At 38.5% G+C, this 20101-nt stretch overlaps 1 protein-coding gene across 3 annotated transcripts in view; it reads right to left on the bottom strand.

Annotated features, from left to right (window-relative positions):
• The window catches only part of LOC148955040 (tudor and KH domain-containing protein homolog), a 68408-nt gene that overhangs the window by 28565 nt on the left and 19742 nt on the right, over nt 1-20101 (bottom strand). For 2 of the 3 annotated variants that reach the window (XM_089099903.1, XM_089099898.1), the window contains exons 2-4: nt 11962-12121; nt 3304-3428; nt 1394-1502 (exon numbers count right to left, since the gene is read on the bottom strand). In XM_089099903.1, coding sequence (XP_088956029.1) covers nt 1394-1502; nt 3304-3428; nt 11962-12121 — 394 coding nt within the window. Of the gene's footprint in view, nt 1-1393; nt 1503-3303; nt 3429-8570; nt 8784-11961; nt 12122-20101 lie in introns of those variants that run through there. The other variant, XM_089099908.1, reaches the window with a different exon arrangement.

Genomic DNA, 20101 nt, shown 5'->3' with positions numbered 1-20101 from the left:
ATAGCATGTACTGCTTTTACAAGTTACTGCATTCAAGTAGATCACACCGCTTCTTTATTGTATTAAATATAAAAACAAGTTTTTTCAACTGAAAGTAAGGAGCAACATTAAAAACTAAAACGAACAAAAATTATTATGTATATGAGTGGGGTTGCGCCCTCCTCAACACATCCCTCTTTACGCTAAAGTCTTTTAGTATTTCTCAAAGAACTTCTTACAGGAGTCGTTCTAAAAGAATTGGGATACAATTCAAACTTTAGCGTAAAGAGCAAGGTGTTGAGGAGGGGGCAACCCCCTTCATACATGTAATAATTTCTGTTTGTTTTAAGCTTTAATGTTACTCCTTACTTTCAGTCGAAAAAAAAAAAATTTTTAATTTCTGGTCGTTTTTTAAATGATGCCAGGAAATATGGCTCCACATTCACGGAAAAATTCCTCCTCCCCATGGATATATTCTCTAGACAATTCAATCCTGGTGAAAAATTACCCTGGATAATTACCCATAACATCTCCGCACGCAATATTGAGTCAACAAAGAGAAAGCAAGACAAGAAGAATTTCGTATAGGAATTCTGGCAAATTCCCCAGCGTAAAATTTTCCCTGAAAAATTCACCCCCTAGAACCTTCCCTCCCCATGGAAAATCCCTTCCTCAGAAATTTCATCCCCACCCCCACTTGAAAAGTGTAAGCATACTTCCCAATGACAAATACTATACGCAAACAATGGGCAAATTTTTTAACTTAAAAACCTTTCCACAAAGGGACTGTGGGAGGTCATCACAATCTTAGTTCACCTTTGGGCTTCTTTTTACACTTTTCCTTTCATTTAGTCACAAAAACACATGTGGTTCTAATAGAACTTACTTCACTAGATTTCGAAATGCATTCCGAACTTCTGTATCGACCCTAATTTTGCGTACGTTTCTCTACGATTTTTAACTTTTCGTCTATCATATCTAACTAATTTGTTTTAAGAACTTATCTTACTTCTTATTTTTTACTGAAAACTCAACAATTCAATCAAAGAATCGTTTCACACGAACAATAAAGGCTAGCAGAAAAAAAGTAACTACAGTTGTGAATCAACCATACAAAACTGCATTGAAAACTTTCGCAATACCGATAAAAATCCAAAGATAATATAAAAAAGCAAACCTTAAAACAAACACAAAAACTAAAATAGGACGACCTTTATTATTTTTTATCATTCTGAACTGAGGACGGTCAAGAGGAGGTCTTGTCCGAAATATTTGTATTGTAATCTGCGTTTATTGCACTGGCTGTTTTTATCCTCGTTTTCACTTCTTTATGGTTTTTATCGTTTTGACTCCAATTATGGCACCGAACACAGTTATAAAACACAGCACAAAGAAATATTTTCTATAAACAAACCTTTCTTAGAAATGAAAGTCTTTCTTTCAAATAAAATTACGGCACCAGATTCTTGCTGGATTTGATTGAAATTGTCAAGATTGTGTCCAAGAACCAGGTCAAGTTTCTCCTGAAAAAAGAAACATTTGCTCAAAACCGAAAACAGATGTAACTGAACTTTTGTTCAATACCCTAAGTTTTGGGTACTCTTAACTTAAAAACTTTTTCGCCTGCTGACCAGTGGTCTGCGTTGCGCAGGTGCAGATCTCCTGATTCAATGCCTTCGGCCGGGAGTGCAATGCGTGTTTGGGGGCAAATCATCCGACGCTTCCCGTATTTTTTCCCCCCAGATTTCTCCAGGTACCTATTTAGAGCTGGGTCGATTCTGACTGAGCTTACAGGGTCACACCACACCATTGACCCCGGTTCCAAACCAAATAACCAGCGACATCAGGACTCGAGCTCCTGAACCCCTTTGGGTAGTCTGAAGGGATCAAAATAAAGGTGATCGAGCTAGGCAATCGTTTTGGAGGAAATACTCTGATGCGTATTTTGCGAAAAAAATTATGGTTGTTCTAATTTATGTTATTCTTGGCAAATCTATCTCTTATCTAGTTACCCATATGAATTTATTCACAAGAGGGGATAGGCTTAAGGTTTGAAAAATAATTCTGTCAGGAAACACCATAACACTTTTACTTAAAATTGTTGCCATAGAAGCTAATTGTTTATTCCAAAATGATGATTCTGGGGTCTTCTGGGGGGAAGGGGGAACTGACGCCTTCTAATCTTCCCCACGGCTACCCTTAATGTCAATAACAATTTTATGTTGCATCACCGTTGTACTTATAAAACATTTTTGGTTTCCTAGGAGAGGGGAAAGAATTGGCACCTTCTTCCCTTCCTTAGAGGCAAACGTGCTCTTATCTAATTCTTAACATTAGTATACATCTTTGAGACCCGAACCAATACGATCCAAATTAATATGAGACCCAAACTAATAAGTTTAACAAGATACTCGGATGTGAACAAAAACATTAAAAAAAAAAAAATCATAACACTGAATGGGAGCAAATTTTTGACGCATAAGTTCTAATCGAAAGAATTTAGAAATAACTACTAGCATCGACAGCGTAGAATTACCCCGCGGATTTAAAAGTGTAAAAGTTTCAAAAACAAATACACAGTAGTCAGCAGCTTTGCAGGAATTACTTTTAGTTTACTATTGTTACCGGTAAAGGAAAAGTGTATGATCAAAACGATTAGAATGGTTTAGGCTCTCTTAGAACGGGAGATCCCCTCTCCACTAAAGATGCACCAAAAGCCCTCCTCAAACGCACGGACTTTGCATAGCTATGCAATAATACAATTACAGCTTGGATAGGGAACAAAAGTTCCTGAATAGAATCAGTTCAAAGGAACCCCACCCTCCGAAATGATTTCGATGATTAATTTTCTTTTAAACATTTCCTACTTATGAACGAATGACAAAAAGTAGCCCCAGGCATGGATAATATATCATTCGTTTCCAGGTAATAATCAGATAATAAATTTTTATTTAGTGTGAGTTAGTAATAGACATGAACAAATCGGATTAACACGGAAACTTTACTTCGTATTGAGTATTATTTTCATTTATTTAATTAATTAATGAAATACATATTATACATACGTGAATGTACATACATCCATAAATGTACATATTTACATATATGCAAACACTAAATGTATATTTTCGATATATGCGAACATTTATTTGTTAGACGCGAAATAAAAAAGTTTGGCCAAAGACCTTTGCTTTGGTTGGATCACTGCCAACAGGGAATCGTTCTCCACCATGTCCCTCATCTCTCCTACTCAATATACGGCAGTCTATCAAACTCCCAAGTCCCGTAGCTATGTCCACGAATAAAAAAGTATATTAAATCTACCTCTGGGACAGAAATTTCTGACCGTCCAATTTTCAAATAGTTTCTTTCAGCTTCTTTAATAAGATCTTCTGCCAGTTTGACATTAGACTGAGAACCACTAATGAAACATACGGCGTACTTGTCATCTAAAATTGAATAAAAACATAAGAGACAAATAACTTATAAAGAATCTTGAAATGTACAAAAGAAAGAAACAACTCAACGACAACACTGAAACCTATCAGAGGTAGATCAAAGAGTGTTCAATAGATTTTTTTTACAAGGCCTACTCATTGAAGTTGATTGGATTGATTGAAAGCACTTCCATTGAAAGTGAAAGTGACCTTTAAGAAGAAGCGTAAGAATTAGAAAGCTCAATACAAAAATTCAGAACTTGAGGGCTTAGTGCTTCGCATTCCCGGGCATTTAATTTGTGTTTATGTACACATTCAAGTGGTTCCATCGCAACTAAACCACCGTGTAACTGAACCACCGGGCAACTGAATCTCCGTGCAACTGAACCCTCGTGTAACTAAACCCTCGTGCAACTGAACCCTCGTGCAACCCAACCCCCGTGCAACTGAACCCCATTTGAATGAACCCCCGTCCAATCGAACCCGCGTGCAACTGAATCACCGTGAAACTGAAGCACCGCACAACTGAAAACCCCGTGCAACTGAACCCTTGTGCAGCTCAACCACCGTACTCAGTTTTCAGTATTTTACAAATATAAGGCAATATCATTTGGTAAAAAAACAGGTTAGAATCTCTACATGTTCAACCTTGTTGGAATTGTTTGTTTTTTAAAGTCATGACATAAATGGCTATCAAGATGAAAAGCTCTATTTTATTGTCACAAAAACAAAGAAAATCGGACGTCACAAACCCTTAAGGCCAGATTTATTTCTCCTTTTTATGTTTTTTAATAGGGGTTCCCTTCGTCCTGTCACTTTCTATGGGTCTAGGTTTTTAACCCCCCCCCCCCCACGTAAAAAACTCCTTCGCGGAAAATATGGTTGCCCCAATTTGAAAAATTTTATTTGAGTTGTGTTATATTTTTTATTTTAGTTAAGAAGTGTAAGGAAAGTGGAAAAGAGGAATTTACACACCACAAGTATGGCATGTAAGTCTTACCCCCCCCCCGTGCAAAAAAATCCTTACCATGGAACCCCCCTGCCCCCACCCTCCTGCAGAAAACTCCTACGCGAAAAATGTCCGTATGTTTCCCAACAACAAATACAATCTGTAAGCAATGGACAAACTACAAAACTTAAAAAAGCACTTAAACTTCCGCAGCGGGGTTCTGTGATTTTTTTGTAGTTAGGGAGAGAGGGAAATACCTTAAAGGGTGCATTTTCATGCCAAAACATCTCAGCTCTCTTTGAGCCTTCAGATACATACAGAATTAGCTCTAAGGGAGAGACGAGAGGATGATGGAGGTATAAACTGTTCTATAATCCCCAGGCAGTTCTAGTCTTTTTTTTAGAAGTTGAAAGTCATTGCAGACCAACCAACCGCAAGGGGTATTTTCTGGGGGATATTTTCGACGGGGGGAGGGGGTAAACGCCGGATCCTACTGTCTACATGCTGTAATGGTGTTTTATCACTTTGCTTATTTTATTATTTTTATTTTGTGATATTTTCTCCGCTCGTGGCTGGTTATCCTTTGGTTTGAAAAAGGTTAATTACCTGCTTTGGTGGAGAGCCGAGACAAAAGCTATTTTCGCTATGTGTTTGGAAACGTTGAACGATGAGTAATAAGAATCTGTGTTGAAAATATTTGAACTGTGAGAATTTAGATAACAAAAAGGTCTAACGATTTCAGAGGCATTTTAGGACCAGTGTTTGGATTTCTAGTTGCTGTGGCATATGAAAATTGTGTTTCAATTTAGTTCAACAATCCTCTCAACATTCTCTGAAAAGCTCACCTTCGTCTTACCCCTTGTCTTTTTTGAAAGTAAAGGTCAAATATGCTCACCTTTCTCAATAACATATACTGTATGTAAACAATGGACAGATTGCCTAACTTACGGCCATTGCCCTGAGGGCCGGGAAGGGGACATTTCCAAAAACATAATTACTGTACCGTTCAACCATGCTGAACAAAAAGGCTATCTTAAATATTTTTATTGCATGTGTCTGGGGAAATGATTGGGGGGGGGGGGCACATTATTCGGAAAATGTTTAGGAGCATCTTCAACTAAAACAAAAGATACTATGTGCATCCAGTTTTATAAGAAAACGTATCTGCAATGTGTCGAGAACAGCTGAGGGTATAAACCTGAGGGCATGAAGTTTAAATTTTTAGGGCATGTTAGGGAATGTTGAAAAAAAAGTTGGAGTGCAACCAGCCCCCCTTCCATGTACTTTTTAGACGCATTCTCATCAAAGTCATCTGATCAAAATTCGTTATCTAGATTCAACAAGTTCAAATACTTTCAACACAGATGTTTATTACTCAACTTTCAGAAAGGGCTGATTCATCTAAAAAAAAAAAGAAGAGAAATCAATCTGCTTTAATGGTTTGTGACATCTGATTTTCTTCTTTTTTTATGAAAATAAAACAGAGATTTTTTATGAATGATCTTGATAGGCGTTTATGTCACGACTTTAAAAAAGAAACAATTCCAACATGGTTGAACGTGTAAAGATCCTAACTTGTGTTTTACCCTATCATATTGCCTCATTTTTTAGAATACTGAAAAACTGAGTACGGTGGTTCAGTTGGACGAGGGTTCAGTTACACGAGGGCTCAGTTGCACGGAGGTTTAGTTGCACGGTGATTCAGTTGCACGGGCGTTCAGTTGCACGAGGGCTCAGGTACACGGGGGTTCATTTACACGGGTTTAGTTAGATGGGGTTGAGTTGCATGGGGGTTCAGTTGCCCGAGGTTTCAGCTAAATGGGGTTCAGTTGCACGGTGGTTCATTTACACAAGGGTTCAGTTGCACGCACGTTCAGTTGCAAGGGTGTTCGATTATTCGGGGGTTCAGTTGCACGGTGCTTCAGTTACACGGTGATTCAGTTACACGCACACCCATTCAAGTAAATTTACAGTTTTTTAGAATGCTTCCCAAGTTAGATGTGTCTTTTTATGCTCTTTGAAACTCGTATTAATCACTTCATCCACAAATTTCATTTTGTGCCCTTGACGCAGAAAAAAAGTATAAATACTTACTCATCTTATTTCTACAAGCACGTTACTTCACTTTACCGGTTACCCTCCAAATGAAGAATTACATAGCCCACTACGTACATGCCAAGTACATTTTGCAATAGCGAGACTCTTTTCTTCTTTAGTGTTTTTACGGCAAAAACTAAGCGATCCACCGATTTCCCCCACAATTACATTAAAAAACCAAGTTTTTTAACTGAAAGCAAGGAGCAACATTAAAACTTAAAACGAACAGAAATTATTAGGTATATGAGGGGGTTCGACCCCTAGTCAATACCTCGCTCTTTACGCTAAAGTTCGAATTTAGTTCCAATTCTTTAAGAACTAACCCCTGAATCACAAAGGCCTTATAATTGCAATAAATAGCTCTTTTGAAAGTACTAAACAAACTTTAACGTAAAGTATTAACTAGGAGGTTTTGCTTCATTGTTAAATTTCATTATGCTATCTAGTCACTGGGGTCTTCGAACTTCCCGATGAAGTTTTAATGGAAAAAACACAGCATATGATCACAAAAAGGATTGGTCATGGACAGGGGCGAATCTACAACATTTTCATTGGGAGGGCAAGAGAGGTCTACTTTCGGATATTCAAGGAGCATGGGCTATATAATAATTTTTTCTCCACATTACTGGGGAGGGGCAACTGCCCTTCTTGCCCCTCCCAAACGACGCCCCTGGTCATAGAACAGTGTGGTCTTAGGTATTATAACTTCCAACCCAGTTACAACTTCCAGTGAGAGCTTCAATTTTTCAGAACAAGGGCCAGTGAATTCTTAAAACTTCCCGTTTAACTTTTAAAAGCAAAAAAACAAAAGCAAATGAATAAAACTTTTAATAAAACAGTGAAATACTGTAAAAACTAAAAATTGTACAGATAAAAATAAAAGTCCAAATATCATGGCTTCACACCAAGATGCCTTTATTAACGGGAAAAATTCCTTAGACAGCTATTAAGTGGATAAATGAAAAAAAAACAGAACAATACACAAACGCTACATTAAAGCTCTACGCTGCAATAGTGTATAGAACATAGAAGACATTCTGGCTTGTCCCTTCTGTAATTCTGTACATTGCATTTGGTTTTAATATCTATTTTCATTCGTATTTCCTTTTGCTTTTCCATAGCGTTTTTGTTGTTTCTTTTTTTTCGTGTTTTTATGTATGTCTCTGTCTAGGCAATTTTTTAATTTTCTTCGTTCCTTTTTTTCCCGTGGATAAGCCGAAACATTTGAAATTTTATTATTTGTGCGAAGTTTTTCTTTCGTTTTTAGACAATCACTTTTATCACTTTTCTTATAAAGTGGCTTAATTAAGGTTTTCCTAAAATCGTTAGGTACTTCTCCTTTTTTTAAAATCCCCTCTGTTAGAGCTTGTGACAGTCTTTTGAAAATAAATGTTATCTAAACATTATCAGATTAGGCAGCCCAGATGTGGGCCATAGTAGCAAAGTCCTTTTCTGCCATTTGTACATTCGACCTCTCATAGACCCAATCTTAGTAGATCAGCTGGCAAAAATCCGTTTTCACATCTTGATGATAACTAGTATTGAAATTATTTCTCCAATTTGCTTTACAATTGAAGGTACAAATCTCTGTTGGTTATGGTAATGGTAAATGGTATGGTTATGTACTATGGTTATGGTAAATGGTAAATTCCTCCGTGGTGCACACGGAGCCTAATATATATGATCGCTATTTTAGTGTTAGAAAATATTGTAGACAAGGAACCATTACTTCCCCTGCACTCTTTAGTAATTATATACCTAATTCACAAGCCCAATCCCTATACTGGTGCTTTTTACAAGGTTTAAATTAACTTTAGTTTCTTACATAGATGACATTATGAATGTTACTAGCCCTAACCTAAAGCCAAAGCTGAAGGTATTTATTTTGAAGGACACCAAGAATTTCACTGAATCTCTGCAGCGTACGACCGAGATTCAAAATGTCATCCATGTAAAACACTTAGGAGAGATAAATAGATTACAATACCAAGGAAGAAGAGCCTTGGTCATGAGCTTCCAGTACACAGAGCCGTTCCTAGGGAGGGGGAAAATCTACCCTATGAATACATATCCCTGAATACAGAATGACATATAAATTTAAGCCTTACCTTTCAGTTTTAGGAAGCTTTGCGGAGTGTATAAGTGAATCAAGTGCACGTCTGACATTGTGACTAGCAAGAACAAAACTTTCACCTGCCAATTCTGCATCAACAAGGGCGTTTGACAACAAGCATGTGTGTGCTGACAGCAAGCATCTCAGCACAGCCAGATTTGTCTTTGATTCCTAATTGGTCTGGAGGAGTATACCAAGTTGCCTGCAGCTTATCACAAAAAAAAAAGCTCAAAAAGTTTACAGAGAAGCTGCAATAGTGATGAGTCAAAAGAGGTGCACTAAGAATCAAATTTTCCTTTCTTAGGAATTAGATTCAAGTCTCGAATACTTGAAGGCACAGTGGACTGTCAGAATATAATCTTCATCAAGTGTGAAAGTTGAATCAGAATATTACCCACATTTTTTAGACGACTCCCACGCAATTAATGCTGCTGTCCATTTTTACTTTTGAATAACTTCTCTGATTGCTTGAGTTATCATGACGCGATGTAGTAAGGGAGCGTTATTATGGGTTTGAGACACAAGCTTGAAGAGTAAAGTACAGTTGTTCTTCGCCCTCTCAGAGTAGCAATCGACAAGAATCATCAGATGGAAAATCATGTCCTCTAGGCTATTTACATGCCTGTTTATAAATTAGAATTTATTTGTTTACCATGTTTCTATCATAGGCAGCGCAATCGCGCTGCCTAAGTAAAGAACGATGTTGGCACAATGTATTTTTTTTCCATACCAGGGTATCGAAGGAGTTGTCGCAGAAACTTGGAAAAGGGCTCATTCGATTGGAAATTGGAAAGGCTAGTGCCCTTTTTAATAGTCGAAAGTAAATGGAAGGCAACTAGCACCCCTTCCACGCCCACCATTTCCCCTATCACATCAAGTCAAAATTTTGAGATAGCCTTTTTGTTCAGCGTATTTGATATACCTATTTAAATTATGTTTTTGAGGAGGACATTCCTCCATAGCCCTCAGGGCAAGGGTTTTAAGTTATGCCCTGGGGCATGTAAGAACGATGTTGGCACAATGTAATATTTATTATTTTTTTCCTTTAGACCAGGCCACTTTGTATCGAACAAGTTGTCGTAGAAACTTCGAAAAGTACTGATTCAATTCGAAATTGGAGTGGTGTGTGCCCTTTTTAATAGTCGAAAGTGATTGGAAGGCAACTAACACCCCTTCCACGTCCACCATTTCCCGAAACACATCGAATCAAAATTTTGAGATAGCCATTTTGTTCATAGTAGTTGATTTCCATATAGAAATTATGTTTTTGAGGAGGATACTCCCCAACAGCCCTCAGGGCAAGGGTTGTAAGTTATGCCCCGGGGGGGCATATTAGGTTTTTATAGAAGGAGTTGTCGTAGAAACTTCAGAAAAGGTTCATTCGATTGGAAACTCAGAGGGCTAGTGTCCTTTTAAATAGTCAAAAGGGATTGAAGGGCAACTAACCCCCCTGCCAAGCCCACTTTTTCCACACACCTATCCAATCAAAAATTTTATATAGCCTTTTTGATTAACTTAGTTTAAAGTTTTGGAAATAAGGTTTTTGAGGATGACAACCCCCCTCACAGCCCTTAGGGTAACGGTTCTAATTAATGCCCTGGAGGCAAATAAGGTGTTTATAGAATGCGTTGTCGTATAAACTCAGAAAGGGCTCATTCGAAGGGAAATTGACAGGCCTAGTGCCCTTTTTAATAGTCTAAAGTGATTGGAAGGTTTGACATTTTTATAGTAAAGATCGATGTGGGTACAACGTATGATTATTTATTTTTTGTTTGCTTAGATCAGGGCACTTCGTATCGAAGGATTTGTCTTAGGAACTTCGAAAAGGGCTCATTCCATTGAAAATAGAAAGGGCTAATGCCATTTTTAATAGTCGAAAGTAATTGGAGGGCTACTAATCCCCCTCCCACGCCCATCCTCCCATTTGTCCATTATTTTTAAAAACTAAATGTTGCCTTAAGATTAAATCAAAATGCACTTTGTTAATGCTAATTCCCAATAAGGCATCTCAGCAGTATCCCAAGAACGACTTATGGTACTATGTTCAAACTTTCGGGGCTACTTCTGCTCTTAAAATTTAACCAAATCAATATAGCGTAAGTGTATCCAAGCTATCAAAGAAAGCGAACAGATTTTTTTGCGAATGGTATCAAGTTTTCTACTTTAGGTCAAATAGAGGAGGTATTAAACTAAATTAAACACTACTATTTGTGTCCATATTTTAAAAAAGGGTGTTTGTTGTTAAAAATTTCCGAAAAATTTTCTACAGCATACATATAGCAGGCCAAACTATGAAGTCTTAAAAAAACGAAAAGATTTAAAGAGGTACTTCGTTTTTCCCTGAAAAAACTCTACCAGAGCAGAATACACAGAAATTAAGTAAAAAACTTTTCCCACAAAACAAGTTTTTCAAATAAAAGGTAAAGAACTCCATTAAACCAAAAAAGAGCAAAAATAAAATAAAAAAATCAACCAAGCGTGAAACTACCACAAATCAGCATCAATAGATAAATGAAACCCAGAACGAACAGAAATTACAATAAATAACCGAGTCAAACTCAAAACGAGCAGAAATTAACACGAGTTGGGCTCAAAACCTCTATGCCTTCCCAAGGCCAGAACATAATTTGCACTTTACTGAAGAAAATACAAATTTGACCAACAGGACTGTGGTACTAAGGTTACAAGAAGAAGATCCTTTTTACTTTTGAAAAAATTTGCAATATTTTTTTGCTCCAGCAAATAACAAAACAGTACATTTATAGACTGCAGAGATCAAAGAGAGAAGTCTCATAAAGCAAAACTTTCTGGCTGGTATAACAGCAGTCAACAATACATGCCTGGTGCAAAGTGAAAAACCCTAGGAAATAAGTTTTTGACAAGAGAACTTTTAATTTCCGTATGTAATTTTTTGCAGATGAAATAGTGACTTGTATTTAAATGAAATAGTAACTCCGGAGTGGATTGAATCCTTTTTTTAACGGCTTCAAAGAAACTGAGTCTAAACAGAGAAAAATTAATATTTTCCAGTATATTCATGAAATGTGCTCGAATTTTGACTAGGCTCGATATAGTTCAGCAGCTGCAATACAACTATAAAAATATCACTCTTTTAAAGCAATTGTGATTCGAACCCACCTGACTTTGTTTGTTCATCATTCCATATTTATTTTTACACAAAGTTCTCATACTGATCATTGAAAATCATTTTCAGCATGGTCTACTGGTCCCATAATTGTAATCAATTAAGATTTTAGTTACTGATATCTGAAAACAACAATTTTAGTTGCTATGCTCTGGCAACCTATACCTCAACAATCACTCTTCAGTTTCTTGATCCACTTTAACAGGTTTCCACGTTAAAAACATTAGAAAATTTGACTTACCTTTACAGCACCTAAAATTTATGACAGTATTTGTTTTATCCTCAATCTTCCTAATGGTTACTCCCTTTTGGCCAAAGAGATATGGTAAAAATGATGTCTGAAGTTTCAATTCTACTGTCATGCTTTCTATCTGACTGCCATCAAAAACTATGTGATATTCCTACAATAAATAATTTGTTTGGTAAAATGCATTTATTTTGTTGAAGAATTCAGTAAAATTAAAAATACATTTGGTTTAGACAAAAAAGGGAGTAGAAATTAGTAAGTCAACCTTGAATTTTATCAAATTAGTCAAGGTAGCATGTTTGAAATGTTTTTCTTTTTAATACTGCAAAGACATTTATAGTTAGAATCATAGTTTATTGATCATAATGGTATTTAATGAAATATTTGCATTTTTTAAGTATTTTTGGTTTTTAGGAGAAGGCAATAGCCCTTCCACTACTGGTGTTCTTGAAGTGAAAAGTCCACCTTAGAAAATTGTAAACCAACGTCTTCAGGCCTGCCATTTGTCACGGCATATAATTCCCTAGTTGTGGCATTCAGAAACGATGGATGGTGTTGGGTTCCTCCCGGCATCGGAAGACACGGGCGATAGAAGGTAACACCAGGCAAATTGGCTTGAGAAAGATGCTGTGCTGTTGAGATCGTCGCTCAAAGAACTTTCAAAAGCACAAGAACGGTCGCGAACGGTCAAAAGCACAAGAGAGGTCGTCGTGGAGAGGCACCGTTGTCACCTTATGCGCTAACCGACAAGGGAAGACCTAAGTCTAAGTAAGTGTGGAATACTTATTAGAATATTCAAATTATATTTTGGAAGTTTTTCTTTTGACAATGTGTTTAAAATTAACAGTTTTTCAGGTCATCTTTTCGCTCAGTATTTTCCCGATTTGTACACTTGCTCTCAAACAATCTCTCAGTGTGGTAGAATTTCCTTGGCTGGGAGACACTGTACGTATTTGCTTTGAGACAAGAAAGATTCTTTTCTCAGTTTTTAAGTTTTGAGTATACTGAATATTCTGTAATGGAGCAAAAAACTTAAATTTAGAGGAAACGTAGAGAAGTTTGAGAAAATATATATTTCCTGAATGACTGAAAAAATTGTCCATGATTACTGGAAAAGACAGAAGGACTAAGAGAAAATAATGGTCATATTCTCTTCTGGGAATAGTCTGATTTTGTTTATCAACTTTTTCTCAAAGGACAAAATTCTTCAGATATTATTTTTGGAATTACTGAGGGATTTGGATTTTTTTTTTCTGTTAAAGTAATCTTTCAGATATCAGCAACATTTACTGTTGTACACCAAGGGGGCAGTATACCCTCCTTCTTACATCTGCTCATGCATTTAACATGGAAAAATGAAAATTGACTAAGTTAATTGTAGTTCAAAGCATCACAATTGCACCGACTTTAACCAAAATGTTACTGTCCCAAATACAAAACAATTGATGGAAATGATAAGCCCACCAATAAAATAGCCCCCCTCCCCCCCAAAAAAAGAGTAGTAATCTATTTATACATGCACACGGATACAAGACTAATATAAGGAAAAAATGGCTGGTGTTTGCCAAATTGGACAGTTAATGTGATATTTGCATGAAACTTTCAAGGATAAATCTAAGTCTACGGAATTAGGGCCAGAAAGCTTTTTCTTAGTTTCTACCCATAACCCCTTCAGGTTGTAGGGACTCAAATATTATTTGAAGACATTTTTCAATGCATAGGGAAACAATTCGGCAAATCTGCATTGACCATTGAGCTTGGCAGACCCCTGCCAATTAGCCTGTAATGTAACATCGAAAACTCTATAAGTGTTATATTGGCTTCATCAAACACAGTCCAGGATCAACTTGAGACAATGAATACTAATAAGTCTTCTGCTCCAAATAATTTCCACTAATGGCTGTTGAAAGAGCTTGCCAAAGAAATTTATTTTCCTTTGTCTCGTATTGTTCAGAATTCTCTTCAAAATGGAAGGTAATACATATACAACAATTTTCAAGATAGGTGATTGAACAAAGGCAGAGAACTGCTGTACAACAAGTCTAACATGTACAGTTGCGAAGACTCTAAAACATACTGCAAATGTTAGTCTCCTCACTCTTCTTCTTATCAGCAATTTCTTTACTCACCCCTCCCCTTACCAGAGTGGTTCCTTGCCAGAAAAATTGGTTTAGACCAGCCTTGCAGAGACAAATAGTATCGCTCCTGGTTTCTTTGACAACAATATCCCAGCAGACCTGATTCTTCTTGACCTAGCAAATGAATTCAACATGGTCCCCCTAGTCATACATTTTCTTAAATCTCTACTTTCAAACTGTTCACGAAAATAGTCCAGTAAATCTACGAAACTCTGGGACAAAATTGCAATATAAAAGACTTTATATTGCAATATAATATATTGCAATATATTTACTTCGACTATGTAATAGAAACATTAGAAAAAACTAAATGTAAGAAATGAAACACATCAGGGAACTTCGGTAGTCACAGCAAAAGATAATTACGGTTTTGATGAACTAAAAAGGATAAAATCAAGGATTTGTATTAAACATCGTCTTCTTCATCGTTATCAACAAATACATCTTTATTGAAACACGCAATCCCTTGTCAGTCTTTGCAAGCAAGTGTGCAAGGCAATCCATTTTTTCGGCAACTAAACCGTGAACTGTCACAGTTGAAACGCGTGCAGCTGCAACTAATCACATTTAGCGGATGAGGCGGAGCAGGTCCGAGGTCTGTCATGATCGGAGTGAGGCGTCCGTCACGTAATCACCAACCCCAGTCTTTCGGGTCGAGTTCTGACGCAGTATTACGCCACTCCATTATCTGATAGAAGACTCTATAAGAATGAAATTTCGCAGCCGATGGAATTGGTGGAAGTCTCTCTTGACTTACAAAAGTTGATGTCTTTGAGCTGTTCAGTTTTTCAAGAAAAACCCTGTACCTAGCTTTGCTGAGACCCTCCCCTTTCTTAGCCCTGTAGAAACACAGCAAAAGATTTTCACTGGCTAGCTGGACTTCTTCCTAAATTCTTTATGGCTTTCCAGGATTGGCAGGACAGCCTGCTTTCCTATCCAAAACAAACGGGACGTCGTGTCGCAATTAAGAAGACCGTGGCCAACGAGAATATAGTGACAAACCTGTCCCAGCGATCTTTTGATAAAGTGGATGTGCCAGTATTCAGTTGAGAGCGCTCTAGACTTGGAACTGATTTTGAAGTAGAGATCCCTGGCTTCCAGAGGCAGGTGATGGAGGAGAAGGATCAATAAATCAGTGCCGTTTCTGACTACTGTAGTTACCCCTTCCTTGGCCACATCAACACATGTCAATGCAATCAGAAGGTCCGCATCTCTCTCTGCATGAAGGACAGTGAGGCCGGCTTGGACAAGCTTCTTACGAATAGCTCGAATAATGTACTGCTTATTGTTGGGATTCCGCAAGAAGTCCTCCTTCTTCCTTTGCAGTTTCATACTCAGCGTGAAATTGACGGTCGGACACTGGATACCGTTCGTTCGTCTTTTCTGGGTGACATCTTTGGTAGACAGACCTGAAGTGTAACCATCAAAGACGACGGAAGCTTTTGAACACTCCTGTGTCACGATTGAAACGTAACTGTTGAAAATCTGTTCGAAAGTGCTTCCTGTTTTCCATGAAATATGCTGGAGCAGCCATCCACCATCGATCATGTATTTTGTCGGCTCTTTTGATAGGACGTTCACAGGTTCTGCCTTTGCTAATTTCCAAAGAACTTTCGCTAGCTCCGCTTTATCTGGCTGTCGCGACAGGCTTGACGATTCGAAACGGGCAGTAGGATAGCTGGAGAGTTCGAATCTGAGAGTTTCTTCCACATCCCCTCCGGCTGTAGTTGCCGCTGCTACAAGGTGTTGGAACAGAAGACTTGCATCAATTTGTATGTCTTCACCGTCAGCTTCGGGAATGTTGCCTTGATAGGCCATCGTAATTGCTTTGCTTTTACGTTTGAAGATGTAGCGATCGGCATCGGCGTCGTCCATTGACTTTAGAATTTCTTTTCCTATCACCTTTGCTGCATCCGCGTTGACACCCGTTGCTGCTGTTGTACCATTCGATATATTGCGCAATTGTGTGCAGTTTTCGTATGGACAGAACTGTGAAAAAAAGCTACTGAAGCCTTTATGTCTTTCTGTCTCTTTCTATCCGAGCTGGTCTTGCGGAAACATGCTGGTCATATGACACGTACTCGACGCCGGTGAGTGACTGCATAAGCTCATTAATTACAGCCCATACTGGCATTGACATTGTCCAGTTCAGCCTTTGCGTCTCACTCATCCCATTTCCTCTCGAGAGGCCCCCATTTGTTTTCAGCGACCTCATCAGTACTAGCTCAATTACTAAGTCGGAAGAGAGCCCAGCCCAAAATCAATCGCTTCTTCGAATGACAAACATTCCATCCGCGATGTCTTTAAACAGCTTCATGTTACTTTCTTTCAGCTCTTCCATTTGCCAAAGAAATATTTTCACTGACTTCGTATACAGATTGTGGCCTGCAGCTCCAAAGTAAGGGAGCATCTCAGAGAGTGTTTGAAGATACGTCACTCAGTTTCCGGTTCGTTATTTCAGGATGGTCTCCTTAAGCACTCAAGGCATTTCGGAATACTGAAGCCATATTTTTGCAGTCCGTTTGCTGCGTAGCTTGTCTTGAAACTTCATTATTCGTGTTTTGATTCGACGCACTACGTTTGCGTTGCATGCGTCTTCGGGGGTTTCTTCCTCATTCAGTAGAGCCATACATATTGCTGGAGCTTCTGCAAAGTCTTGATGACTCGCACGTATGTCATCTGAGCAGTTGAAACCATACAATTTGCAAATGAGAGTGATCTGCAATTCTGAATCTATAAGCTCATGCGCTCTCATGGCTCTTGAAATAGCCTTACCGCTAAGGATATGCTTAATAGTGTTACCGGCATATAGGCATTCGAGCAATTATTTTATTCCTGTTTCCGTCATCACGTGCCAAATCGCTCCAAGAAAGCTCATACGGCAATGGAGACCACCGATCATTGGAACTGCTCCCTTGAGAGGACTATCAGCAGGCTCCGCATTGATGATGTTCACCGCTTTCATGTACAAAGATTGGTCAAAAGTCACAGCTGGTACCATTCCGTGCTGGCATGGTTTATCGGAGATAAAAAGTAAGGTCGTGTATACACAAAAAAGATCGGAGAGATTAAAGTCGATCATAGGCAGAAAAACGATCGATGAAGCTCCTTAGTGTGACCCACAGTGAATTGCTTGCATGGATCCGCTCCATCCAACCCGTTTCGTGTCATGTATCCAGCTTGCATGCCATAGGTGGTCAATGCCATCGATCTTGTCGTCGAAGGTGATGGTCGGGATGGGTTTGCACACAAGACTGTTCTCCTGTTGGCTTCTGTTGTAGAAGAAAAATGGCACTTGTCTAACCTGCTGGAGTATTCTCGAAATCGTAATTTTTTCTTTTTACGAGACAAGCTATGGACATCGGACGGCAGCAGTCTTTTCTGCACTGGTTGTGTACCATTTCACCGTCTTCAACTGTTAACTGTTCACCCCATTGCACACTGGACTCGTTGATCTAAAGAGCTCCTTTGTTTGTAATTCTGACACTTTCACCACCAGTACGGATCTTGCGGCTGCATAGCTTGCAACGTTCATCTTCTTCCTCCATGAATAGGGTGTTATATGAAAAACTACCAAAAAAAAATATTAGGCAAGAAAGAGGAGCTTTTTGCACGAGCCACATTCAAGTGACACTTGTGGCTAAACCCAAACCTAAGCCCTGTTTCGGACACGAAACAACCCAAAAAGCGAATCTATCCATAAGATTTGTGAGTTCAACACCTCTAATCAGCCTCAAGCCAGGACGCGCAGTTAAGAATTTTGACCATTTAAGCGGCGTTCAGACATAGGACGTAAGGTGAGGAAGCAAAGTACCTTAAGTTGTACGTAAGGTTTACCGCTGGTTCACACGTAAAATAGAATTCAGGAACTATACAGCAAGCGTCTTAAACATGACGCGTCGCACTTTCCAAATAACACAAATTATTTCCTTCTATTTCTGCTCTGCCTCACAACATAAAACATTTGAAAACAGCCTGAGCTATAAGAAAAGCTCCAAATTTTCACTAAATTTTGAATTCACTTTACGACCTAAACACTCACTTTAGATCAGTGCAGGAATGTACTTTAAACCTTACGAAAAACCTTACGTCGTAAAGTGACCTTAAAGTACTTTGCAACCTGCGTATGAGTGCCGCTTTATAGAAAGCCTTGAAGGGATGGACTAGCGCAAATTCCAAAAACTAGGTCACTAGTCTGACGTTGTATTCGTATCCAACACATAGGGTTTAGCCACAAGTGTGACTATAATGAGACTTGGGCGTTAGTCCATTAGCCATCTCATGGTCAAATGCAAATCATCGTCTTAATGACAAAGAATATTAGTACCATTTACCAAAAACATTGTATTTTTTTCAACTCATGCCTCTAAATGTCGCTGCAAATTTAGGTAAAGGAAAATCTTCTTACTAGCTTTGTCTGCGTGCTTGGAACACTCTTCCCACAAGCCTTCCCTTTTCTTGTTTTGAACCTTGACTTTCTTCCGGAAGTTTTCATTGATAATTATAAACAAAATTATAAATACAAAACTGTCTTACCTTTATGATCAGTAAAATGCGTCCAATGCTTATGTTAAAGCTTTTATTAGGTGGCAGCATGTGTATGCACTTTGACTTATGGCGCATTCACACATAGCGGAAATCTGAGCGGATTGTGAAAACCGAGCTTTCGGCTACAGGAAATTTCAAGCACAAAACCGGTCGGAAAATCGGCTCGATTTTTACAATCCACTCGGATTTCCACTATGTGTAAATGCACCATTAGCGAATCTCCAACAAACAGGAAAAGAGAAGCACCAGGGAATAGAATATTAAAATCTCGTCAAAACGGTTTTAAAGGGTTTTAAAACCGAGTTGATAGACCTTGGTCTCTTCTCCAAATTCTGTAGAGCCATCTGACTATCTTTTCCCATTAGAGGATATCTTGATTTTCCCCTTTTTTCCGTTGTAACTGGAAAACGGGGGAGGGGGGGCTAATGACAGAGCAATCAAAGTAACATATTCATTCTTCTCGCAATGGGAAACCCCAGAAAACAAGTCTTACAGACTGCTGTACAGGATATTTATTTCCCCCCTGTTAGCGGGAAAATGGGGGAACGACTTATTACACAGCAATAAAAAAACGCATATTCGATCTTCTTGGACCCAAGAGCATCAGGAATGCCATTCTCAGCATCAAAACTACCGGTCGTAGATTTTCGAGTTTTCCCCTGGATTTTCCCCCTTCCCCCCGTTTTTCACCCTGTTCCGCCAAGATGAATCTTGGGGACTTTTGGTATGCTGTACAGAATTTTTGTCTCTACAAAATGGTGTAATAATCATTTATATTGCAATTTTGTCCCAGATCGTCAATTTTTTCTGTATATTTACTGGACAAGTCTTTCAAGGCTTTATAAGGGAATAGTAATGCTCATTTTGGACTTTGATTTTTGTCCTATACCACCTTCCTTCTCATATAAGTGCCATGTGATACTAAATATAATTGGCACAACACAAAATATATCACGGGTGTCTCCAAACCCTATCATACAGTAAAAGGCTGGAGATTTTAAAAATGCCAATTCTAGTCTTCTTATACTACCACACCATGGAGTTATAGGCTTGCTCAAAAATATTTTAGTGAACCGAATGATAATCTCCTTAAATAGTAAAACTCTTCAAACCTTCTCCCAGTAATGGGTTACATTGCATGGTGATGCAGAACATCATCGCGGGAGGATCCTCTATAGGAGGACAACTGCAGCAGGGCATAAGATCCACATCTATGGACAACAGCCTCTGCAAAGAGCTGCCTCGACCCTTTTGGGGTACCTGCAAGACTGGGGACCTTGCGGTCAAGTCTATTCCCACTTGAGGAGTGGCGGCCATTGAGCAAATTATAGTAAACGACACAGTATTTGCATGGGATTCTGATTAATCGACAATTCTTCTGGGCTTGGTATGTTTTGACGGGCGTCTTTGGGCTGAAAAACCTCTTTCTAGCTAATTTATCTACCATG

The sequence above is a fragment of the Artemia sp. Qi Xiang Cuo genome, chromosome 2, assembly GCF_049724085.1.
Source record: "Artemia sp. Qi Xiang Cuo chromosome 2, ASM4972408v1, whole genome shotgun sequence".
In the NCBI taxonomy this organism is placed as follows: Eukaryota; Metazoa; Arthropoda; class Branchiopoda; order Anostraca; family Artemiidae; genus Artemia; species Artemia sp. Qi Xiang Cuo.
Note: the sequence above shows the minus strand (reverse complement) of the source record. Positions and strands in the feature narration are given on the sequence as shown.